The sequence below is a fragment of the Rhipicephalus microplus genome, chromosome X (assembly GCF_043290135.1).
Source record: "Rhipicephalus microplus isolate Deutch F79 chromosome X, USDA_Rmic, whole genome shotgun sequence".
Taxonomy (NCBI): domain Eukaryota; kingdom Metazoa; phylum Arthropoda; class Arachnida; order Ixodida; family Ixodidae; genus Rhipicephalus; species Rhipicephalus microplus.
The window spans coordinates 117990126-118016907 of record NC_134710.1 but is presented as its reverse complement, the minus strand read 5'-3'; the positions used below and the strand labels follow the sequence as shown (position 1 = coordinate 118016907).

General features: G+C 46.2%; 1 protein-coding gene and 1 long non-coding RNA gene across 2 annotated transcripts in view; one reads left to right on the top strand and one right to left on the bottom strand.

The window, feature by feature from the left end:
- Positions 1-23260, bottom strand: part of LOC119176796 (uncharacterized) — a 37941-nt gene extending 14681 nt beyond the window's left edge. The window contains exons 1-4 of the mRNA XM_075876412.1: positions 22107-23260; positions 20766-21030; positions 20179-20438; positions 10194-10280 (exon numbers count right to left, since the gene is read on the bottom strand). Of these exons, the coding sequence (XP_075732527.1) occupies positions 10194-10280; positions 20179-20438; positions 20766-21030; positions 22107-23117 (1623 nt within the window). The 5' untranslated portion in view covers positions 23118-23260. The remainder of the gene's footprint in view (positions 1-10193; positions 10281-20178; positions 20439-20765; positions 21031-22106) is intronic.
- On the top strand, positions 518-19496 carry LOC142775712 (uncharacterized). The gene is made up of 2 exons (XR_012886942.1): positions 518-636; positions 18481-19496. It is a non-coding gene; the product is annotated as an uncharacterized LOC142775712 (long non-coding RNA).
- Positions 23261-26782: the final 3522 nt, after the last annotated feature.

Sequence of the window (26782 nt, the reverse complement as noted above, 5' to 3'; positions counted from 1 at the left end):
GTCGCTGCCACGGAGAAGCGAACAGAAATGAGGAAGGACGTTGGGTACAGTACCTGCGGCTGCGCTGGCCGCTTCGCATGGTGCTGGGCCCATTAGGTGACGATACGTCCGACTGCGTGCTAGCGCTCCACAGGAAGCAGCAGTAGGGTACAAAGAAAAAATAACGGCGCTCCCAGAGACGACGCGTCCCACACACCGCGGGTTTTCTTTACTGTTATCGAGCTGATACGTACGATAGGCAGAAAAGAGAGTGCCCAACTCTTCTGCCTTCTCCTGTTCAGACACTCTTTCTTTTTCCCCTGCGCCAGTGCTTTGAACAGGTACACCCCCACCCTTTTTTTCCACCTGCCGCCTTTCTCGTTGCCTCCTCCTTTTTCCACCCTCTCTGTGTCAGTCGACACATGAAAAATAAGTGCATCCCGCCTCAAGCACGTGCCGGTACCGAGTGCTGACGTGTGCAACTTCTACGTCGAAGGTCTTTCTCCTCTGCCTATATCTTTCCAGCGTGAACGAGAGATGACTAGGCTTTCACTGTTTTTTCTCCGGCTCATTCTCAGTCCTGCCACCATGGTGGCAATTGACGAATGCACGCCCTATGTACAACTTCAATGAATGCACCAATTCAAGCAACCAATTGTAGGTAAAATTCTTTTAAAATTCATTTTTAGAAGCACTTTGCGATCACACCTTTTCTCCCAGCTGCTGCGACGCGCATTGGTGACCGTCGCGCCCATCAGTACGGAAATGCAGCCAAGCGATCTATCTAGTTGCGGATAAAAGCGCTTATGCATGTGGACGTGTAAACAAGGGCAGGTATATAATGTTTGTTTGTTTTCTACCAAACCCCAAGTGACGATTACACTAATTAAGTTTAAAAAAGAAATGCTTTAGGCAATACAAAGTTCCAGCTCACATTTTTATTTTTGGTAACTGGTGTTATATGCCATATAAATCGATAATTATCCGAACATCAATGTCTGAGTTCTTCACACGATGCCAGAATTATTGTACGCCCACCTTTTCTTCTTTAACTCCCCATTGCATTGCGAAGGCTATCTAAGGCTTCTTATTCGAGAACGACCATGGCCTCCTTTTAGGAAGTCTTCGCTATTACTAAGCGATATTAATTGCTGCCGGAAATTCGGTGTGTGTGGACATTACCACAGATTTGCAAAAATAAATACTTTTCACCTACCACCTAAAATTGGAAGCCAAGTCCCACGGCATAGGGTTTTATGCGGTTTCATTGTTGTGCCGCCACAACGTCTGTGCTGTATCTGGGAACTGCATCCTTCGTCGCTGTATATGTAATGCTTTTAATATTGAGCGAGCAAGGCATCGTCTCTGTGCGTTCAGTATCAGTGCGGCTTCCTCTTCCGACCGGGGCGTGTTTTGCAAAGAAAGGAGATGGCTATGAGGCGTATAGAATTTCGTAGGCATATTTTACGTTGTTGTCTTTCGTCTTTTCTGCAGAGTCGTATAGCATTCCACTAAACGCTGTGGGGCTTTTTTTTTTTTAAATACTTGCCGCATTCTCGCAGCTTTCGAATGCAGCTGTACCATCTGTACAGACTGAAATCGTGTGACATATCAGTAAGTGCAAAGATTTCTTTTATTTAAGCAGGTGTGCGATACGCGAATCTTAAATATATCAGCGTACGATTCACTGCATTCTTTCAGAACTAATACCATAAATTCTGCTACAATCTTGTCATAAATTAGCGAAAACTGCAACAAAATTTAATGTATTTATTGAACGACTAGATCGGAGGCTGCAGGGTTTATTTTGACAATATTCAAGCGATTTCTTTTTTATGAAGATAGACTCTGTGGTTTTAATTGATCGGGATTTCATAGAAAAGCACGCAAGATCTTAAAAAATGAAAGCCAATCCATGAAGTGAATGCTAATGATTCAGCGAAGCCCCTTGGACGCTAACAAAATGTAAATGATTACAATGGTGCCAGGTGGCCGCCGGGGTGCGCCAAAGGACGCCGGTCGCGTCGGTCACCCATCGCGTCGGACTCAACAGCGCCCGCGCTAAAGTGAGCTAAATAGGGTAGTGGGCTTGCTGGGGTCCCCTGCTTGCCGCCGGGTATGTCACACGTGTGGGGGCGCCCCCAGCGACTTCGATATAGGGCACTGCCTGACGGAGGCGTTGGTGCGCAACTTAAATCATGCTTTTTGTGCGCTGTTATCCCATGCACTGGACGGAAATGCACGCGAATTTCGGCAGTGTAAACGGTGATGCTGATGTTGCTAAGGTAGTAAAAATAAAGAAAGAAAACTAGCGTGGAGCTAGGTGCGTAGGCCGTTGGCCTACATGTGCGCGTAGGTAACCATCTAGAACACTGTAGCATGGTGTATGCAGCTATACTGTGAGCTCGTTATTTGATGTTAATTGAAACACACCGAATACCGTCAGTACTCGTGCGAATAAAGCTGTAGAAAACACTCTTTTCATAAACTCTGTCGGCGTAACTCGCGCGATTAAACTGCATGCAGAACTCGATGCATGCAAGGGATGCTGTGCAAACATGAGATGCATTTAAATTCTCTTACAAGTGATAAGCAGAGATGGCGAACTTTTCAAAGCTTACGTTGCGCGGATATCAATTGTAAACTGGATTCTTTGCATTTCTCGGGCCCTATACTTTCGTCACGCACGCCTTTTACGAGCGTGAGAAATTATTACCGATGCTGACCTTGGCACACACTCGGGAGTTTACCACAAGCTCTTAATGTTATACATATCACAGCATTTAAAAATTTTAAGCTGCTCATTCTTTCTGCAGATCTCCATTATCTTGGCTTTGTAATTTGGCTATTTTTCGACTGAATATTTCTATGCAAAGAATGTAAAAATCCACAGATAAGAAAAACAGGAAGCCGCTCTCCCCAAGTACTGGGCACAAGTACATGAAAATTTACTCATCATATATATTGGGCACAGTAGCTTACTGGATATTTCTTCTTCAAGGGCAGCGGCTCAACTTTAGATTCTTTGCCTTCGCCCGCTTCTCGGTTATATCAGAATTAATACCTTTCACAAAACCGCGTAACAATATAAAAGTTGATTACGTCTTTTGAGAGGCCAGGGGCATGTTGTGCGCACCCAACTTCTTGAAAAACTTTTCTTTCACGATTGTCAATACATCCAAAATGCTGTCCGAATGCAACTTGTGGCAAAAAAAGCACTCCGTCAACATGTTTTCTAGCTTGCTCACAAAACTGTACAGGTGGCTAGATGGATACAACAGTCCACCTTTGTCACGAAAGGTGGTTAAACGAGCGAGCTGAAAATCTTCTCCTTGAGCTGGCATCGTGAGTAGTGTAATGCGAACTTCGCAGTTTCTTTTAATGACACACTTTCGCGCAATATTGCCAGCAACATAAAAGATCAGCCTGGAATCACTTCTAGCAATATGCTGGTTGTGGTCGATAGGTGCTGGCACAAAACTAGGCTCATTCACAGTGCTTGCACTGCCAACTGAATCGTCTTGTGCCAGTGTGTCAGTAGCAGCATTGATCTCCAGCAATGAAGCTAGCTCGACTTGGTCACGACTCCCCTGGCAAACTGTTTTTACGAGACCATAGAATGACAGACAAGTAATGGTTATCAAAAACTGAGTTGGCGTGGGGTGGTCGTTGCTACCGGATGACTGACGTATAATACCAAATAAATTTTTTAATGGGTCTTGGCTGGTCTTTAATGTCATTATGTATAAAAATGCTACTTTCTAGTCAAATAAGAAAGCATTTTTAGCACACTGGTTATAGTCACACGCCGTCCAGTCAAGTAGATTATATGCATGTAGTCCCGTAGCACATACTTCGGCTGAAAATGAAGGTCCCACACGGCAGATGTGTCGTCCAGGGCTTTGTCCGCTCGATGCAAATTTCTTTCCCATTGCTTCTTCAGTGCTGCATCCTTCGGAACGCCGAACAAAGACGGCTTCTTGCTGCCCTTCACGTGGGCGTAACCTGTACGACAGCCTGGCGCAAAACAGTGGTTTTGCCGCCGCGGAAGCATTTTAACCTAGTTTGAGGGTCACTGCTTGTTAGGCCACATCACTGTTCACCGAAGAACCTAGGGGATTGAGGATGCAAAGCGCGACGAGTTCTCAAAGTAACAAAACTCGCACACACTGACCGCCACTCCAAACAGGCAGCAACTGCCTTAGCGCTAACGCTCGCTACATTTAATGCGGTGGTGGCGCCGCGCCGTGGAGGCACGTCGAAGCACGTTTGTGTGACATTGGCGGCGTCACCGCAATGCATGGCGCCGGCCGGCGAGTGATCCCACTACCCTATTCTAGCTCACTTTACCCGCGCTTTGCTTGCGTGGCCGCGAGATCGAGCATAGTCGCCGCCTGGCGGCAACTTGCCGAAACGGTGAAGTGTGGATTGCTCTTTCCGTCGTCTTTTGGGTGCTTTTTAGCGCCTTCGTGCGGTAGCAGCGCTACATCGTCCCTCAAAGTAAAACATACTCGATTTGGGGTCGCGGGATCGAATCCCGGCTCCAGGAGGTCGAAATTTCCGGATCCCTCCACTGCGGCGTCTCTCATAATCATATGGTAGTTTTGGGACGTTAAACCCCCCACATCTATCTAAACTATAGTCTATGTTTAAACAGTATGCGTGCTATGAACGTTCTATGTGCGGCATATGCAACACTTGTGTTTTGGCCGCACTCGAAGCGACGACCACTACAGCGTCAACGCACATCGTGCGGACCTAAAAAAATCGTGCGCTCCTAAAAAAAAGAAAAAAAAACTCGGCTAATCTTCCCATCATGGCAGTTGGTATACCACCAAAGTGAAACGCGTTTTTAGAGAAGTAGTTGGTTGTTTACGGTGCATTGATTTATGAGAGCTAGCACAATGCCTCTTGGTACTTGGCATATATAGCTCCGCTCGATGTGCACCCACCGACGTTGACGCCTACAGCGATGCATCCACGTCCCGGCTATACTAACGGTCATGATGATAATTAGGCCTTGGCGTTAGCTGAAGTTACACATGGCCAATCCGTACGAAGATGGCAATGAAAAGCCCACAATAAACACTGGAACTCGGATAAACTCGGTGTGCGCTCCTTCAAAGCGTTGTGAAACGCGAAGATAAACGAAACGTTCGTCGTGCTTTCCCTCTAGCCCAGCCGCTATTTCTCACAAGTCGAACGTGGTATGCGGTGAAGCAGTGTGACAGCCAGGCGAGCGCCAGAAAGCGCTATATTTTAATATGGATGAACGCTATAAGCAAGTCATGGGTTGAAGCCGCCTCCTCGCGCTTTCGCGGTGTGTTTAAAGCGTTGACAAAATTACATCTCTATTGCAAACGCGCCGAATGGGACGGTATAGCGACGGTGCGTTGACCGAGATAATCGCGGAAGCCACGCATAACTTTACTCGTCCGTTTTCAGACGGCGAACCCATGCACACTACGAACAAGAGCACTGCGAGAGATAAAATGTGTGAGTTTGTGTATCTCCTCCTTCATAGCGTTGGCAGTGGGTATTGGTTAAACACCTGCCAGTCATCGTCCTGTAACGAGAGGTCATGGTTTCGACCCCCGGCAACGGATCCTTTTTTGTTTTCGTTTTTTTTCTGTCTTATTGTGTGTATTTTGCTGACGTATTTCCGTGACGGAAATACGTCATGAAAGTTCTGGTGGACCCTGTCATGAAACAATTTCACGTTAAAGAATTAAAAAAAGACAACTCGAAGGCGCAACATTTCTGCCATCTTATATGCTTCGAATGAATAATGGTTGCATTTCTTATAGGAAATGCACCCCTCATTCATTCGGCCGCTATTATAGCATGTTCGGCTTATAAGCCGAACAGGCGAATAGCGGTCGAAGTGAAAGTGATGATTGAGAACCTCGACAGCCACACAAGTCATCTCGGACGCAATGCCATTCGGCGCTACAACTCCCTCGTCCTCTGTGCCATCTGTCAGCGACAAACAAAAAAAATCAACAAAACTACAAGAGTTGTCATGCACTATTTGTCGTTACACGTCACATGGTTATACATTTGCTTCTTCGATTCAGCGCACGGGATACTTGGCCAAAAAATAAATATATAACAGCGTATTTATTCTATAGTGACGACGTGTTCATGCACGCGCTCTGTTTTCGAGCAACGCCGAAGATCCGCTCAAAGCGTTTTTCGGGGCACAAACGTCGACACGTGCTGGCACAGCCTTTTCCGCAAATGTTGCTGCCTAGAGAACCCTACAGTGCTAGCATCTAGGGGCGCTGCATGCGCAGCAAAGCGGCGAACTTGTAAATGACAGATTAGTTCATGGATTTAACCAATTTCGTTTCAACGTCTTCACACAGCTTTGTGAGATTGCTACTAGATCAGTTTTTACACCGAATCACTTCATATAAACAACGTGATTTGACTGCGATTGCGCACCTCTACTAATTGTCTACTATTTAGGAGAGTATATATGCGCGTGATTTTGCACGTCTTTTTTTTTAAATAGGGCATAATAAGTGAAATAAAGTGGGAAAAAACAACCCGGACAGAAGAAGAATACATGTAGTTTTCGTCTTGATGCTCTGGATGTGTTTTCTCTCTGTCTCCCCTAACCCCCTTCTTTTTTTTTTTTTGCTCTTACGCGCTTTCTCTTTCTAAAAGGGCAATTTTCTCGCTTCCTCAAAGCGTAATGAAGAACGTCTCAAGAGCGCGTAAGGTTACGAGCAGGGACATTAGGTAAGCCCACGCTCTACCGTCATCCTCAGAAACAGAGTTAGCATCAAGGGCTTTTTTTAGCGGAAAAGAACCACGCTCGAAACAGAAGTTTTTTCTTGTCAAGATGATTCACTAATAAATTTTTATTCATTAACCAATCACCAAATTAACCAATTAAATAATAACTCAGTCACACATACCTTACAGGCTTCACAGAGGCGTTGCGTAAGGGAGTCGATACATAAATAAGAATATATGTGAGGCAGAATCTTTCACGGCAGATATACTCGCTGCACGCATGATGGGCTTCACTTGACCCATGCTCATAACACTTTCTGGCACCGTCCTTCCTCCCTTTGTATATTTCAAACGCGTTTCTTTCCGATGCCGCCCACACAAACCTAAGCCCTCTACTTGCCCCCGGTGCCTTCCTATAGGACACCGTGCTCACCAATGCACTCAGCATAGCTTTCCGGCCAAGTGCCCCCGCTGTGCAGCACATCTGCTCTCCGATGCGGACACTCACACTTGCACCCAACTCTGGTGCATCCATTACCAAGTAAATACTCATCCGCCTTTCAACTCACCAACCCTTTCCTTCTTGCGAAGCAAAGGGAGTGTGCCAAAGCTGCCTCTCTCCCTTACACAGCCTTGAGCCGAGCCATTCAGTCATCCGCACCCTCCTCTTCACGCATGAAATCTGTTCATCCCCCGCACTCCTCCCCCCTCCCCGGGCTCATACGCCGCTAAAGTGAAAAGCGTGTCACAGTTGTGCCCTTCTTCCTCTAACAATGGACTCCGAGATGGCGGGCACGCGGATAAACCCGCCGCGTGCCCCCATCTCGGAGGCCATGCTCTAATGCACTCTCACCATCCTTGGATAGCGAGAGCCGCTTCTTTGATCAGCGGCTCGCAATGCTGGAGCACAACCAGCGTGAGCCACAGCACGTCTCATGTGATTTACAATAAAAAAAATACACGCACTGACGCAGGCCCTAAAACCACCACTTCCACTCTCACCTCCCAACTCACGGGACTAAATAAGGAACTCTCCACACCCACCACCCCAACCTCCGACATCCATGTATCAAAATTGGTTGACATGGTGAACACTATCACACACCACACTCGTTCAGTTCAGCTGAAATTTCAGTAGTGCGGATTCTAACCACCATCGAAACCCAATCCAAACAATGGGAATCATTCAGCCCTATGCTTAACTCACTGCAAGAATTGCTTTCCCCGGCAAAAAAGAAGGAACGTGCTCGAGCAAGCACCACCACTACTAAAATAACTTAGATGGCATTTGCAAAGGACCTGGATATATTGCAGTGAAACTTGCGCAACTATAGCCATAATCAGACCCCTCTCCAACCGCCCCCCTCTGCCCCACTTTCTTCTTCTGCAAGAGACTCTGACGATCCACATCATTCTGGGCTACCACGCTATACCTTGCTACGATGGACACGCTACTTGTGTCCATATACGCAACGACGTTCTTGTTGAACCACCTGATGTTCCCTCCACCCTCCTTAAATATTTCCGTGGTCTATTAAGAACCCTCTTCTCAGATCTCTCTCGCCCTAATGTATTTTTACAATCTCCTGTCACATCCTCTTTGTTCAGTCCCCTTGGCAAATTCCTCAACTCCCAACCATTGACCACCCATATACTCCTTGGGAGGAAGGGGGAGACTTTAATGCTTCTCACAGGCTCTGGGGTTACCCTCAGACATCCAAATCTGGCCGCTTTCTGCATTTTCTTGCCCAGAAACGCAACTTAACCGTTCCTAACACTCCTGACACCTCTACTCCAACATGCACTGTCTCACAGTGCTTTACTGCACCTGACCTCACTTCCTCTGGGGGTTCCTTTTTTTTTCACTGGCAGGTGTCAGCCGAAAGGTTTCTCAACATATCACCACCTCTCTTTCTCACGTCACTGGGAAACATCGCGTTGTTCACACTGACTGGGATGCGTTCCGCACTAATCTTCTACCTTCCTCCTCTGAAACTTATGACAACTGGACGTCGTGGATCTCCGCAGCACAGACATCCTGCAGTGGTCGCATTCGCTTTCGATTACCAATTCCTGATCCTGATTCTTACTTTCTCTGTTTATGGCATCGTCATAAACGCTTGAATCGCTCGTTCCGCCCCAAGCATATAACGTCCAACTTTCAACCCGCGTTGATGCTCTGCGATCTGTAATAATTGCTTATGGTGCATCACTCGAGTATTTTCGTTGTAGAGCGCTGCGTGATGGTCTTGATTCCACATTACACTCACGATCCACGTGGTCTCTCTTTAGATCTCTCTTGGGCATTAATACTGCCCTCACTCTCACCCCTAAAGCACTTACTCACGGGACTCCATCTGATGTCTTTGACAATATAGCTTCCCCGTATCTCACACACCTCCTCACACCTTTCTACCTGGCTTACTGTGGTCATTCTAACACAGACCTCCACCACTCATTCACTCTCAGGGAGCTTGAAGATGCCTTAGCCACTCATTCTACCCGCTCAGCTTCCGGCGAGGATGAGATAACACATACTTGCATCTGCAATCCTCCCGACAACGCAGAGGAACTTCTATTACAAACATTCAACAAAGCATGGAACAGCGGCTGTATGCCGAGCTCATGGACATCCTCTATTATTTGCATTATTCCGAAACCGGGATAGCCTCCCTCTCTCTTTCTAACCATCGCCCTATCTCCTTGACATCATGCGTCGGCAAGACACTTGAGTGAATGACTCGCCTGTGTGATTTTATTGAGACGAAAAATTTCTTCCCTCCTCTTATAAACTTCCAACGCCACGTTTGTGCACGGGACATGTTCCTCGTCCTTCAGCACACTTTTCTGTCACCCTGTCGTAGCCAGATCTATGCTCTGGTAACTGTTGATGCCCGCAAGGCATTCCATGGCATGTGTCAGCACCACACATTAGCTCAGCTCTCCGCTTTTTCTTGTAGTTCCCACGTGTATTCTTATATCTGATCATTTCTTTCTAGTTGAATAGCTCCCTTTAGGGTCGATACTCACCTGTCCAACCCACACTTTTTCACCCAGGGCCCCTCTCAAGGGGCCCTCTCCTACTGTCTTTAATATGGCTATGGTCCATCTCACCTTACAGCTATCCGAAATTCCTGACCTCCCCCACATTTTTAATGCCCATGACATCACTCCTGCGTGTACGTCTGGATCTCCAGGTTACGTGCAGGACACTTTACAACGTGGTCCAGATCTTATTGCTTCCTTTTCTTACCGCTGCTGGCCTCTCTCCCGTTCCAGAGAAATCCAAACTGCTTTTGCTCAATTGCTCTGCTTGCCAGCGCTCCCACAATGCCCTCATCTCCTTACATCTTGCTGGCTCTCCCATTCCGACCACTCTGCAATGGAAAGTTATTGGCTTCCCTTTGCATGCAATGAAGAACGTGCGGGCCTTACATCACACTGTCAAGATCTGCCAATCGGTTACTCACATCTTGCGTCGTGTTGTCACTCGGCAGTCGGGTCTCCACGAGACTCATGCGTGCCGGGTTGCCCACGGACTCGCCCTCAACAAGTTCCTGTACATTGTAACTTACGTTCAATTCACCCAAACACAAGTTGACACCCTCGAAAAAGCTCTTATGGGCCTATGCAAGGCAGCCCTCAGCCTCCCTATCACTACCTCTACCACTTAGCTTTTTTCCACAGGGTTCTTTCATCCATTAAGTTCTCTTTTTTCTATTCACTGCAACTCTCAGATTGTCCGCCTTTCTCTTGCCCCTTAGGGTCAACGGCTATCGCCACAAACAGGTATACCTCACAATTCCGTTCCGACATTGCCTTCTCCCGCTTGACCCCTGCTTCTAACTTTCGCATCCCTCCCCTCCCATCCAACATATCCCCCATTTTCCACGCAGGCTAACGTCACACAGCAGCGCAGCATCATTTCCCCTGTCTTTCTACGCAAGGAGTCACCTGCACTGATGCCTCATTCGTAGCTCCTCGAGGCTCCTACGGCTGTGCGCAATATATAATTCACAACTTTAGGCACCTAAAACTCACACCTGTAGGCCTTACTCATACCAGCCAAATGTGCTGTCGCTTGAGGTCCTTTTCATAATTGCATTACAACCATTTTCCTCTCTCCCTTCCGTACCTGAGCACACAATTTCCTCTGACTCTTACGCCGCCTTTCGTCACACACAGAACCACACGCTACCCCTTTCTTCCCTAAAGCAGGACGTCGAGCGAGTGGGTCAAGCGAGTGGTCTTCACACTCCAACCTTCCACTGTTTTCCTACGCTGAGTTCCTGGGTATTCAGAGATTGACGGAAATGAGCTGGCTCATAAGCTAGCCCGTGATATACTGCACCGAGCACTGTTCATTCCCTGGCCCACACCTTCAAAGGACGGTGGGAGGTCCGTGAACGGCGGTACTATATCTTTGCGCCATACTATCAAGGAGGTGTACCTCTAGCTTAGACTTCACAAGCATCTCTACTCTCCCGCTCATTCATTCATCACTCACAGTTCTAGAGGCCCGAATTTTACGGCAAATACAACTGAATTGCCTGATCACACCCTCTCGCCTGTTTCCTCATTGGTATAGATATATATGACCACTGCTGTCCCAAGTGCCCCTCCGCATATGCCAGCTTTTCACACTGCCTTTTCTATTGCCCAACTGCTCAGCAATTCAGCTATTACGCTCCCTCTTCCCTTTCGATCACCACCTGGCTCGACTAGATCGGTGCCGAAGGCGAAAAAGAACAGCGTTGACTGGTCGCGCAGGCGGTCGAAATGCTCAGCCTTTAGTTTGTGGCTGAAAATAAAAGTCAATTGCTACGACTACCATTACTACTACTATAAGTAAATAATATGGGTCTCCAAGTTATTTCAACAATATTTAGTATTTCTCAACCACTTATAAAGTATCCTGGATTGTTAATGTCAGAACGAAAAAATTTAACGCAGTCCGAAGTTTCATTTCTCTATTTATGATGCAAGAGCACTGGTGCTCTCCTATGAACCCCTCCTAGAAAGCGCTCGTTAAATATGAACAAAATCTTATTTATTATTTCATAAATATTGAGGCAATGTTTTTTAGCATGCCAACTATAGTCGCTGTGTTCATAATGTTCAACCTACTGGAAAATAATTACGGGTGAGAAAACTGAAAATTTGAAAACTATATATATAAATAAAGAATATACAACTAAACGTCTTGCGTTTAATTGAATTTGTAACGACACAAGTGACGTAAAACGCCTTCGCAAGACGTTAATTACAGTCAAGAAATATCTGGTTGCAATTCACCTCATATCTCAACCGCTGTGTTTGGTACTCCAAAAAATGAAAGCACAGTTATCATTTCGAATATCAGTTGGATGTGCCTGAACGAATTGAATCCTGGTTTTCCATTTAACACAATACATTAAATGTTGGCTCTTTATTTCCGATAAGTTACTCAATATCATATAAGCCTACGTGTACTTCTTACACGTGCAGTAACAATTCAGACCTGATTGCAGTCGAATGGTGCACTTTTGAATTTTTTGAAAGCTTAGCACAAGTTCGCTAAAGCACCATACATATATAAATTGTTCCAGTCGTCACGTACTGCGGTGTATAAGCAGCCAAATAATGCGAAAACACCAGTTCATTTGGGTGTAACAGGGGTCAAAATTAATTTAGGGTGATGCACCACGGCGTGCCCCTTGATCATATTGTGGTGTAGGCATGTAGACCACCGCAATTTAATTACTTCAGTGGTAAAACTTTACAAAGAAAAATAATGTAACTACGTCTACAATTGAAGACTTATTACATGTCTTATTTGGTTTATTGTTTCTTAAAATATTGATTTTTTATGTTCAAAACAGGTCCCTGTGCAAGGCATTTGTGCTCGGTCACGACAATGTGTACAGCATCGGGAAAACTGCCTCGTTTCACGGCGCCGCTTATGTCCGCCTGTGTTTCCCACAGAGCCCGGCGTCACGTACGCACACGTCGGTCATTACAGCCACGCTCAGAAATCGAGGTAGAAAAGAGGGAGTTCAATGCGAGCGATTGCCTTCGGTTTCTATTTGCAACGAAACAAGTGCTGCCTGCTCACGCTTCCTGTATACGCCCGAAGTAGCTCTAACGGAGCTTCGATTACCGCGGATTCAGTCTAAATTGCAGCCTATATTTACAATACCAAAGTCTGACACGATGTTGAGGGCACTGCTCTGGTCAGTCTTATCATAGTAAAGGTACATTATTAAGGTAGGTTGCTGGCTGGCCAGTGATAAACAGGGACGAGTGAAAGCATCTAAATCCGAAACGGGTCATAATTGTTTGTCGAGTTCACACGGTATGTGACCGTCGTTCAACAAACAGAGAGAACCCCCCTCCCCCAATACACACACATGCTTTGGAGAGTGGCGGGGGTCGAACAACTGTGCGCTATCGTTTTTTTTTTTCGCAGGACGGTTCCCACAATTGATTGATTGATATGTGGGATTTAACGTCCCAAAACCACTCTATGATTATGAGAGACGCCGTAGTGGAGGGCTCCGGAAATTTAGACCACCTGGGGTTCTTTAACGTGCACCCAAATCTGAGCACACGGGCCTACAACATTTCCGCCCCCATCGGAAATGCAGCCGCCGCAGCCGGGATTCGAACCCGCGCCCTGCGGGTCAGCAGCCGAGTACCTTAGCCACTAGACCACCGCGGCGGGGCATTTATTTGGGCAATAGTAAACTAGACGAGAAATACCGATGACGGCACAGAATGCGTACAGCGCCATCTAGTATATCGTCACGCAACGGCTAGTCATGTGGATGGATGGATGGATATGGCTGTACCCTTTAGATCGGGCGGTGGCTAGCGCCACCAAGCCGTAATACCTAATGAACCAAAAACTATATTTATTTTTTTTCCTTAAAAAGTGAGTTTGAGGATTCATACTTTGCCGTGAAGAGTTTAATTTTCACTCGTGCCTTGACTTTAGTCACCAATCAGATAACCTCCTTCTAGTTAACTCTACCCGCTTAAAGTTTATTTTGCCTTCCCGGTCCCTAAACCCCAGTGCTTTGAAAAACTCTGCGCCATCATCCTGAACTATAGGGTGAAGCCCTTTACAGAACATTATCAAGTGTTCGGCAGTTTCTTCTTCCTCTCCACACGCACTGCATACCGTGTCTACCCCTTCGTATTTGGCCCGATATGTCTTGGTTCGCAGTACTCCCGTTCTGGCCTCAAACAGTAGAGAACTACCCCGAGTATTATCATAGATCCTTTCCTTGGCAATTTCCTGCTTAAAAGTTCGATATATCTCAAGTGCGGACTTCTTAATCATGCCCATTCTCCACATGTCGGTCTCCGTTTCCTTCACTTTCTTCTTAACCGATAGTTCTTTTTGGTTTGGTCACCTGCTGTTTTCTAAGTATTTACCAGTCAACTTCCTGTATTTACCAGTCATGTATCTCTATAGGACAGCGCCATCTATTGTATAATAAGGGAGACGCTGCTGCGTACACCGCAGAGACGAGGGATTGCCCTAGACCATAAGGAGCGTCGCCCCTAATTACACTATGTGAATCTGACACATTCGCAGACAGTTCATCGTAATTCGCTTCTGAAAGGGTTGTACAACTTGTAGCTCTCTAGCCTGATGAACAAATTATGTAGCCAGAACAAATGGCTTCGTAACTGCGTATGTGATATTGGTATGTGCGCATTCTTTTCATATTCCCTAGAGGTATATGCCAAAGTGACACAAGACTGTTGTTATTATAACGAGATACATTGTATCGTTGTATCATCTGGTATTTTGATGAGAGCCATGAGATCACCACTGCGTACACTTTCCGAGAGACAGGGGTTTAGTGAAAGAAAGCAAACAGGTTAGTTCAAGCGATAGTATGCTGTAGCCAGCCACTCTACCACGGGGGGAGGGGAATAGGGAAGAAAAAGAGTAATGTATAACGATGGGCAGGCAAGGAGGTGAGTACGTACAGTCCCGTCAGGTTGGCGCAGTGGTAGACACGCATCCAGTCCAGTAAATCAGGTTTCCTCATTTATGGATGGTATCGCGATGCAATAGTTTACACAAAAAAGGTATATCAGTGACTTGCACTGTCGTCTTTAATCTTCTCTATCATATGTTCAATGCGAAGCATTTCTTAGTGAGCTTCGGCAAATTTGACCGTGTCTATCTATCTATCTATCTATCTACCTATCTATCTATTTATCCACCCACCTACGACTTTTAGTGCTATAACATGACTGTATGACGAGCATAACTGACTGGTCATAAAATGAACATCATAGCAAGTGTGTAATGAATGTCCTGGTTTACATTTCATAGTCTTGTTGCTCTTGCGGTGGTTTCGTTAAGATATTGCAAAACTAGTATGGTATGACATGACAACATTGCGAACATAAATGACAGACACTAAACTAACATAGAAATCATGACATGCGTATCATGTAAAACACGACTACATGCTACGCTCATAGTGCGCTCGCGGCTGTTTCACACATATACGAAATTTGGTCTTACGTGATGGTAATTGATGACGAAGGTATATGACTACAGTGCAAACATAATTATGACATGCATGTCATGTAACATGCATCGACAACATACCATGCTCATGATGCGCTCGCGACCATTTCGCTAGCTTCACGTACACCAAATATGGTATTGCGTGACGTGAATGGACGATGAAGGTAACTGACACGTCCAAATATGATCATCATGGCATGCGTGCCATATAAAACATCACTACATGCTACACTCATAGCGCGCTCGCGGCAGTTTCGCTAGCTCCGCATATATCAAATTTGGTATTACGTGATGTGAATAGACGACGAACACAAATGCCAGGCGCAAACATTATAATTATGGCATGGAAGTGATGCACGGCCTAATTTACACCCTCCTCGTAACGTAGTGCTGATAATAAAGGGAAATATTAACTTTCTTCATTCGGGCTTCGCATATATAATCGATTCCACTCTACGTGGGATCTGCCCATTTTCTTAAATATTATATGCTGTTGACTGAGTATATGTTGTGGAAAAAGGTTGGCCAAAAAAGTGAGAGTTCTTTTACAGCTTGCCACCCAAACTGCAACCCCGGGCAGTTCGTCAATGCGACGTCACTTATTTATGTACATTTTTTCGGGGTCGTGACACTGACAAAGGCAGCAGTCGACGTGCACAAGATGAAACTTTTTATTTGGCCGAACTTGTGAGGGGAAACAAAAAGCAACGCACACTGTGCACTGATAGCGCTGATAGCGGCGGACACTGTGTCAGCCGTCGATAAAACTGACAAGCGGGGCAAGCGTGTCGACTTTTATACATGTTTTATCGAAGATTCCAGCGTTATCGCCAGCTGTCGTATAATTTTCAAAACTAACTCTAATGTTCGTGTTGAGCACGTAACCTCATCAGAAGGTTCTAATATTATCTAGAATAGCTCCCAGTCATTAGAGTACGCTTTGCACAAGGCTGCAGTTACATTGTAATGGAGTGGTAAATGAAAAAAAAATAGAAATAAAGGAGCCCATGTGGCAATATGCTAAAGCACATTTTGACTAATTATGCGCACATAACGTTATCGTAACTCATAACTCGAGTCAACTGCTATTTCTAGGGAATCCAAGCTCAAGTTTGGATGCTACGGTTGTGCGGCCGATCTATAAGCTTTACTGGGAGTTAGATGGACGCCGCCAGGGTAGGCGCCGGATGGGGCAGCGGTGGCGACAAGGACACTTGCGCACATGTGCACCCCATTAGGCCCGAAGGCCTGCTAGTGGGCAATAGTTACATTGTGACGCAGCCCAGATGCAATCCGACAGCTCTGCGCGTGCATGGTAGCGGGAGTGGCACTGTTTGGGCAAAAGAAGCATCGTGGATATTGGCCTCGAGGGCATACCATGGCGCCACCCGCGTGATGATGTCACCCATAGGATAACGTGTTGTATTGTTTGCTAGACACTCCGCGTTTTCTGCGCTTTTGCTGTGAACACCATGCGTGCTTCCCTTTGTTTTGAAGCTCAGTGCTTAAAGAAGTGGTAAGACCTGATAATACGGGCAAGCAAACTACGAATCGGTGCCCCCGGTGGCACGATCGTGTCTGATTTGCATCGTAAAATCGCGACTAAGAACCGGTGCAGCCATGGGGGACGATGGTGTCGCGAAAGCAAACCTGCCGTATTCCAAAGCTACTAGCCTATCTGTGACGTCAAAACGATCGCAGCGCTGGCCTCTCCAGTGGAGGCCCTCACGGCCAATAGGCCCAGTTTCGATAAGAGCAGATGGCATTGTTCGACTTTGCTTTGGAAGCCTGTAGCAATCAAGCCTTTTCTCTATTGGTGTTCTATTAACCACTTTGAAACATATATCGGCTGGAAAAACCTGTCGCTACTCTGGAAATGATGACGCCGCATGACAGGTTGCACGTGACAACAACCCTTAGGAGTCTACGCCCAAAAACCACGATATGACTATGAGATACGCAAGTGGCTGCTCGTGTGGCATATGTAAAATAATAATAATAATAATAATAATAATAATAATAATAATAATAATAATAATAATAATAATAATAATAATAATAATAATAATAATAATAATAATATCCCGGGTTTTACGTGCCACAACACGATTTCATTACGAGGCATATGCCGTAGTGGAGGGCTCCGGAAATTTTCGCTATCTCTTTAACGTGTTCTGACATTGCCCAGTATATACGGACCTACAGAATTTCGTCTACATCGGAAATGTGGCCGCAGCGGCCAGGTTCAAACCCACACCTTTCGAATTAGCAGCCAAGAATCGCAACCACTGTACCACCGAAGCGAACTCGTGATAGGGCTCGCTCACAGATTTTATCTTCGTTTCTTTACTGCTTTGAAAAGCTGGCCTTTTCAATGCTTCAATATTCTTAAGCTCATCTATTAAAACGAATGTGATCTGAAGCACATATAGACTGCGAAATATGATTACTTTACGGTTGCGATAGTACAACTCATAATTACCGCTGGTCTTTTTTTTTTTACTCATAAGACTATACAGCATCATCCAGAGTAACTAGTTCGAAAATGCTCGTGAGGGCCAGCGCGAACAACAAAATACGGACAGAGACAAAAACAATGACACAAGAACACAAGCGCTGTCACGTTAGTCTATACGTGAGCTTTCTTTCTGTTGGATATCTTTGGAGCGTGTGCTGTTTTCCTAATCTTTTTCCTACCCATATATTTTTTCATTAAAGTTTTAGTTGATAGACAGCGCTTGTGTCGTTGTCTTCTCTGTCCGCGTTTCGCTTTCGCTGGCCGTCATGGCGGCATCTTCGAAACACCAGAAATCAGTGTTCAATAATTATCGTGCTGTCAAATTCACGCTACATATATTGCCCAGAAAACACGTGGGAAACTTTTTTTAGTGGTTGAAGATTATTGCCTTTTTGAGCTATACCTTCAGCCCCTTGACACCACAAAAAAAAATCAAGCATAACAGTCTACTACTGCATACGTTGGAAGGAGTGGAACTATTAGACCATATGCAAATTTGTTGGTTGTGGTTGGTACACTCAACCCATCGAATAGAAGGTGAAACATCTGCAATACGTTTCTGCTAACTCAGCCTCGTTGGCACAAGCTTGACTCAAGCTGGCTAATGCACATTGGCAGACTTCCGCAATATTCACATGTAATAATAATGTGTAGCCAATGGAATTTTTCACTATAAGAGACATCTCCCCGCCCGATTTTTCAGGACTGTGACGTCAACCGTGGTGGCACGGAGCGCCGGGAATCAGCTCAAGCTGGCGCCATGACACCCTCGTCACCGATACAAAATTTTGCAGTACTTTAGAGAACTGATCGCCGCGTTCGCTGCAAAACAAGATGAAGCGGAGTATATTGCCTCTTCTCGCCGCGAGGTGACATGCGGTCCCAACATGAAACTATAGCTCCGAAGAAGCTTTTCGAAGGACGCTTCCTGTAACAGCGCACTTTGAAACCGTTTGCACGCTTTCCTACCAGCGTTGCGCCTCTAGACGCACGCCGTTTGTATTCTGTTTCTATATGTGGGGTTCAACGTCCCAAAACCACCATATGATTATGAGAGACGCCGTAGTGGAGGGCTCCGGAAATTTAGACCACCTGGAGTTCTTTAACGTGCACCCAAATCTGAGCACACGGGCCTACAGCATCTTCGCCTCCATCGAAAATGCAGTCGCCGCAGCCAGGATTCGATCCCACGACCTGCGGGTCAGCAGCCGAGTACCTTAGCCACTAGACCACCGCGGCGGTGCCGCCTATAGCATTTTTGTGGCTTTGCAGTTATGCGAGAGAGAACCCATAATGCAGTGTTTCACAACAAAAAATTATATCAAGTATTTTTTTTTACTTGTGTACAGATCCATGGTAAGAATCTAGCTCCTAAAGGTAACCTTCGCTCGCGTTCGAGGCCAACATGGCACAAAGTGAAAGTTATGCGAGCTTTTTGGGACCCAACATCGACCCTCGCGTTACAATCGAATAGCCAAATAAGTGCCTTTTTTTTTCTGGGCGCAATGAAAAGTCACCCCTCGCGTTACAATTGTGGTCGTGTTAAAATTGAGTAAATACGGTAGTCGAATAACTTAGTCCTGAATTGTCGCGTTCCAATCCGAGAACTCTGCAAATACAGGCGTTCCCGAGGGGATCTCGCTGACTCATCGTGACACAACGTTCGCTAAATTGCCGTTCAACTGCATGAATAAAGGGAATTAAGCCTTAGCAAGGTAAGCTGCCTCGGTTTCCTTTTGTCCAACTGGCGCGCACCCAAACTGCTTCAGATTATCACAAGTGAACTCCAGAATGGCTATAGTCACTCATTAGGAACACTTACTATTTAGCACTATCAACACACAGTGGCACTGTAGGAACGTTGTTAAGCGGACGAATGGTCAACTATACGCGTATTCTGCACTATACGTAAGCTGACGTTGGCACAACGGTAAACGGTCAGCCATCTTTTGTATTGCAGCACCAGCACTCCTATCTGATTCAGCGCACACGCAAGTTTCCCAAGTTCACATCGTGACGATTTTCTTTCAAAGTGATCGGGACGTTCACCTTTTCACAGAACGCACTCGACACGCCGATTTTGATACGTTGGCAATGCCGCACTAACTCAGCAACGAACGAGACATATTTAATAATAGTTTTTCTTACGTCAGACGAAACATGGTAAAGGCTCACGGCTCAGTTTCCAAACGGCAACAAGTAGGCACACCGACCCGCCGATGGCGGTCCACCCAGGCGGGCGAGAGAGCAACAACACGGATAGCGCCGCCAGCATGGGGCCAGTTTACTGAGCTCAGCGCGCCACCAAGGAGTTTGAGGTGAACAGAGCGGGGATGATGACAGGGATGGCCCCGTCGAGGCTGCGGGTCGCGGCTAGCGGCTGCAGGCCTGCCACACTCACGATAGGCGTCATAGTGGCGTTGACCACGGAGGCCCGTGGCAGCACGACTGCCGCTGCCGCAGCGACGCGCCTAACTTCGGCGTCCACGGCAAAGTATCCGGCCACACCAACGGTTAGCGCGCACAGCAGAATGTACAGCTTCACGTCGGTACACACGACACTGCTGTAGCTCAACGAAGCGATGGTGCCGACGGAGCGCCACAGGTGGCAGCTGGCGAAGGCGGCCTCCGGGTTCTGCCTGAACGCCACGGCGTAGAATGCTGCGCCAAAGAAAGTGTTCGCAAGCGCAGCAGAAAACACACGCATTCGCAGCTGCGCGACGATTTCGGGTTTTACTGCTTACGTTACAGAGCGTGCAATCTCTGGACACATCCATCGGCCGTTGCGCGCTCACAAACTGCTTGTCAAGACAAACCTCAGATATACATTTACGTGTCAAACGTCAAATACGTCGGAGCTTTACAAAGCTTGGCTTCCGCAAAAACTGAAGGGCTGTGATCTTCCCCTTCATACACTCTTCGTGAAAAGTGTATACCGCATCATCGTTACGGAGGGACGCGCAACACGGAGGAGGCAGCATCACTTACAGATGAGGTGCGTGGTCCAGGCGGCATCGGCAATGCCCCAGACTCCGGAGGCCACCAACAAGACCACAAGAATATAACCAGTCTCGTAGCTGAGCATGAGGATGATCATGGCCACGTTTACCACCGCACCAAGCAGCACCATCTGCGGCCGGCCGGTAATGTGCACGAGCCAGCCGAAGCTGAGCGAAAACAGAGCTCCAGACGCGCCAAGGCTCACCAAGAACAATCCCACGTAGTTCACGCCCCACGTGCATGTGATGAACGCCTGCAGAACAATGTACAAATTACTTGGCACGTGAACGACCACCAAAAGATTGAGCGCGTCATCGGTTCTGTAGGCCGCACTAGAACATTCGAGCTTGACACACGTAGGGCGACGAAATATAACCGACAAGCACAATTTTCTGAGGTACCAAGAGAGGCCCAGTTACACCATCTTACACTCACTGTATTGCAGTATAAGCCGGTTTCTTTTACGCGAAAGATTTCAATCCCGATTTCCCGTGGGCGCGCATGCCCCATAGTCAATATAGTCGATAATGTCGCTTCAGTCACAATACAGTTATTGCAGCGAATCAATCAGTCTGACACACAGCTGGAAAAGCTACTTTCTAGTTCAGGATGCACATTTCTTTTGCCCTTTGTTTTGACGACGTGACAGCTGATCATACATAGCTGTTTGCAATGCCACTTCTGTATGTATTACTCCTTACGCAATGTCACTCGGAGCCTGAAATACGTTCCTCACTGCATGTTGAAGAATATTGACGGAATTTCGCAAGTAGTACACAGTTATTACATGTGTAAATGCTGAATCATGTACTTTATAAAATATAACCACGTTGAATTATATCATGGGGAACATCAATGACGGTGAAAGTTTGCATGAGGAAGGAAGGGGAGAAAAAGAATGCACTAATTTCTCGTAGTAGCCCAGTGTTACCCCTTAGTCACATAACAATCCAAGCACAAATACCTGCTCTATACTCACTTACAAATATATATATATATATATATATTTAAGAAATATTGCTCTTCTAACATGCGCTTCAGTTTTGCCGATACTAAAAAGTTGTAATATAGTGCACTGTGTTTTTGTTGATGTAGGCATTTCCTTTTTACCACATATGCTCATGACATGGACTACGCCCCTTTCCATCCTCTCTGATAATCTGTAGTGCTAGGGGGCAGCTAAATGGCATGCCTCCAACTGTATCCTCAAGCATCATTGGCGCCATCAACATTCCATGACAAGCGCGCTAAGCGACACAGGGCAAGTGCGCTACTCGGCGTTCCGTGATTTGCGACCGCTCAGCGCAGTCGGGAGGATGAATCACGGACCTTCGTGAAGTCATCCGCAATGAACGAGATCTCCAATCCACTGAAAATGGTCAACGGGATGATGAACATCTGGTATGGGTTCTTCATGTGTCTCACAGTGAGCATGAGCAGCTGCAGTGATGCCTTGTCGTGACGCTGCATTTTGCGCTCAAGCGGATCGAGCAGCAGGAAAACGACCAGAGCTGCGATCCAACCGAATGCTGTATACACCACGCACAGCTGGAAGCGGCTCGTCGCTGTCGGTGCGGTCATGTTGGTCGGAAGCGGTGATTGAGGACAGAAGTTAACTCCACAAGTGGAACGCTTGTCGCTGCTCGCCTCCTGGTTGACCACAGTGCTTTCCCCAGTGGTATTACCTGCCTGAATGATCACGTACGACAGGAGATTTCCAAACACTTGGGACAACTGGCTGAACATAAGGAAGACACCAAAGAAGTGGCCAAAAGCCGCGTCGGAATTCTGGTGGTTCAGTCCGGCGTACTGGGTTGCCAGCTCGGCCACGTACGCATAGTTGGCCGTGCACAAAGGCCCTGCTCCGAAACCGAGTACGAAGGATGTAGGCAACACGGTCACCCACTGTGGATAGAAGTTGGCGATGAAGTACGGCGTGTAGAGCAGAGTGCAAGCGCCAATGGTAACCTTGAGACCCGCCACACTGATGAAGAAGGGCGCCAGGAACATGCACGATAGCACGAACGAGGACGAAATGGCACTTAACGACACGGTACCGAGGCCGCTCTCGATGTTCAGCATGCTTGCCTGCAGGTGGCTCAGTGACAGGAAGGCAGAGTTGACGAGGAACGAACTGGCGCTCACCACGAGCAGGTTTCTGCGCAGCCGCTGTTTGCGCAGCCGCGGGTCCCAGCAGGGTCCTTCCGCTTCGGCCGTGGAGAGAACGGCCACGCTGTCCCTCGGCTCCTGGCGACCCTGGCCCGGGCTGCTCGTTTGCATGCCGTCACCCCGTGCCTCTACGACGCATCGCCGCCGGACGACGTGGCACGCGCTCCGCATCTGTGAGGATAAATCTTGAGGAATTGTCTGTGCTCGACGCTTCGCGGCAGCATGGCGCTCTCACGACTCGCTGCTGCAGACCAGGAGGCGCCCAGTGAAACTAGAAGGCCATCACCTGCGCGAGCTTCTCCTCGCCGCCGTTTGCTGACCCTCAACTTCTCCCAGAGCCCACCATGATGTTGCGGTGGGCTGCGCTGCGCACTCTATGTAAAAATTCCAAGCGAAAGAGAAACCCCATGCATGATGCTGATGCTGATGCTGATGACCTCTGATGGATGGTGCTTACCCACAAAGGGGGATGGGCCAAGAACCGGGCGGCAGGATACTTAAATGAAACTAAATTGAAAATGAAGCCAATCTGAAAAAGTAGCTTAAAATAATACTACCAAAAAGCAAAAATGTTTGCTGAGCAAGCGGTCAAACCATCTTTTGTTTTTGAAAGACATAACTACGAATTATAAACTAAAGATCTGAAAAGGTAGGGGTTCACTAGCATGGTAATCTTTTAGTTGCGTTGATGTAATCAAACACAGCGGAGCATACATGCCTGTGGCAGTAACCAAATGAAGTTCCGCCAAGTGATAAAATTACTGGTAGATTTACTTGTATTCCTAGCTTTTGTAATGGGGCTACTAAAAATCTTTTTCTCTGATAAGAGTAACGATGACAGAATAAAAAGAAATGTTCAATTGTTTCCATTTCGTTGCACCAAATGCATAGCGGTGACGCCTTGAGCCGAGCTTTATTAAGGTAATAATTTAGTTGTGGAACTGCACAGCGCAATCTGGTATAAGTGACCTCTAACTGGCGAGATACACACCACTGTTTATTCCAGCAATAGCTCAAATGCTCGAAATCTTTGAATTTATTCCAATTACCTTTTCCCCATTGAAGGCAAGCATTTCGGAACCTTAGCGCGGTTACGTAAGCCGTATCTGGCAAAACTGGGATGGTGGGCCCACCCAGGGACACTGCTGCTAAAGAGTCCGCCATTTCGTTCAAATATAATCCGCGGTGGCTTGGTACCCATAGCAAGTGCAGTTTTTTTACGTTTTTCGGTACTAAATGACGAAACGTATTCATCAGCTCTGCATTTACTGCCGCAGAAAGTGCATTACAAACTGATAACGAATCTGTAATGATAACTGCTAATGATTCGCTTGAGGGTAATTTGCGTAGGGCAAAACAATGGCCAATAATTCAGCAATAAATACCGGGGTATAATCTGGGAGTCGAATCGAAAAGGACCAGTCCAAAGAAGGAGAGAAGATGCCAACCCCAGCCTTTTCTTTTGACACAGATGCATCAGTCGCTATGATATTGCTTATCGCTGGGTGGGCTAGATAATCTGCTAACTGGTCATTTAAATACCTATATGCCAATTGTTTCGCGTTATGAGGAAATATATCATCGAATTGTATGCTAAGCATTGACTTTAGGTTGTGTATTGGACCAATATGTCTAATTTTTACATTCAGTTGCTTTAGTAGCGCTTGTGCAAATACTATTTGCGGGGTGTGTAGTCGTGACCAATGGGGTTCGAAAAATAAAGTCGGTTCTTGAATGAAAGCGTAAAATGAGAGTTTTTGGTGTGAACTGTATATCTTTAAGAATGCTTGCACAGTAAGAATTTTAAACCTATTTAGCAGAGAAGGTAGGCGAGCTTCCATATACAACACGTTATTTGCAACAAACTTTGGTAGACCCAGACACAAACGCAACGCTTCTCTTTCCAGCAGTATTAGGGGTCTAATCCTCTATGCATGATGAACGCGCGCACTGGGCTAAGCTTGGGCATCTTCCTCTTCATCCACATGTTCGATTGAGTTAACTGCTTTGTCTCTTCATGTGCGCTGCAAGAAGCGCAGGCCATGCACCACCTCAGCCTCAATTGTTTCTTAAAAATGTTTTCTTTCTCTTTTACCGTTACTTAGTACACCCGTGCTGGCTGCTGTCTTGCACGCTGGATCAAGTATTGTCAAGGTTACACAGCTTAACACCCTGCATGATGGTTCTCAGCCAGGCCGCGGATCGACCAGTCGATCACCATACGTGGTTATTGACTGGTCTACTCGGTTCAACACAATATTAAATTTTAAGCAAAGCTTTATTTGAGTCTCCCGCCCAATTTGACCCTTTTAGATAGAGTATATCACAACAGGGCTGGTCCTCAATGGAAATAATAATTGATTGGGGCAAGTTTTTGCTCGACTGCTTTGCTGGCAGGTATACGCACCCTATAAGCGTACACGCAGTATAGGCATTTGTGTGCCTTGCTTGCGCTGTGGCAACACATCCTGGTGTCCCCTTATAGAACTATTTCCATTGTTTGTTTTTTTCTCTTTTTCTGGTTATCCGCCCTTGGTTGACCGCGTCGCCGCACCACCGTCATTGCTCGGTTATCACTTTTGGAACGACTGACAAAAAAAATGTAAAACAAGGTGGAATGCTTGAAGATACGAATAATAGCCTTCAGATTCAAAATAGCTACTAAATAAGTTGTGTACGCGTTATTTATTTATTTATTTATTTATTTATTTATTTATTTATTTATTTATTTATTTATTTATTTATTTATTTAATAAAGATATGTTCAGAGCACGAAGGCACAATCGACAGGAGTGGGGAATAAAAATCTATACAGTCAAAAGGAAAGCAAAGAAGAAGAAAAAAGTTTGACAGATCCCACATAGAGTTTCCTAATATACACTAGAGGGAGCTCTGGCGCTAGTGTTTATGGCAGCTGCAACGCAAGGCGCTTCAGCGAGCATGGGAATGATGGGTAGTATACACATTTGTCTAATATTCGTACTTCTGGCCTGCTTTTGGCTCCATGTGTGTTCGTGTGGCTTGGAGCTGTTTTTTTTTTTTTTTTTACGAAACAAATATTAGCAAATGTTCAGCGGTTGCTCTCTATCATCTTATTCTTTTACACTTACCTTTCCAAATCAGGTCATAAAGTTCAAAAGGGTTGAATCTTTCTTTCAAAACAAAACTGAAACACTGCAATAAACGAAGCCGCAAGCAAGTACGATTCGCCGCCCGCAAGTACGAATACTAGGCAAATGTGTGTGCTACCCATCATTCCTATGGTCGCTGAATGATCGCAGCGCCAGAGTCCCCTCTAGTTAATTTTAGGAAACTCACTGAGATCCCACGTACCTGGAAATCGACGTTATGCGTAGCATGCGGAGGGAAGGTGACCATGTTGCAATTTTTTTGTTGACCGACACGTGATGAAGTGACGCTAAATATATGTACAAATGTTGCAAGTTGAAGAGTTGCAAATGTTTGTATAAAATGTTTGTATGTTGAAAATGTTTGTGTTTTGAAGAGTTGCTGATGCTTATATACCAAGTTTTTTGCACTTGGGCAACGATGCCAACTGAAACATGCGTATTACCAACACCAGAAGCTGATAATGAACCGTTGATGCTCGCGATGATGCTGGCCCTGGACACTGCTACATAAATCAACTTCAGCGCACGGCAACTAACCAGAATTGACATTAACCTGACGTGACGGATGTGTCAAAGGAGTACATGTGTAACGTTTATAAAATTAGGTAGGTAGCACTACAACGACTATTGACGTTTCACAAAAATTAGCGTCTATTTCAAAAGTAGTTCTGAGACCTGGCGTAGCTCTGCGGTAAGATTCTTCAT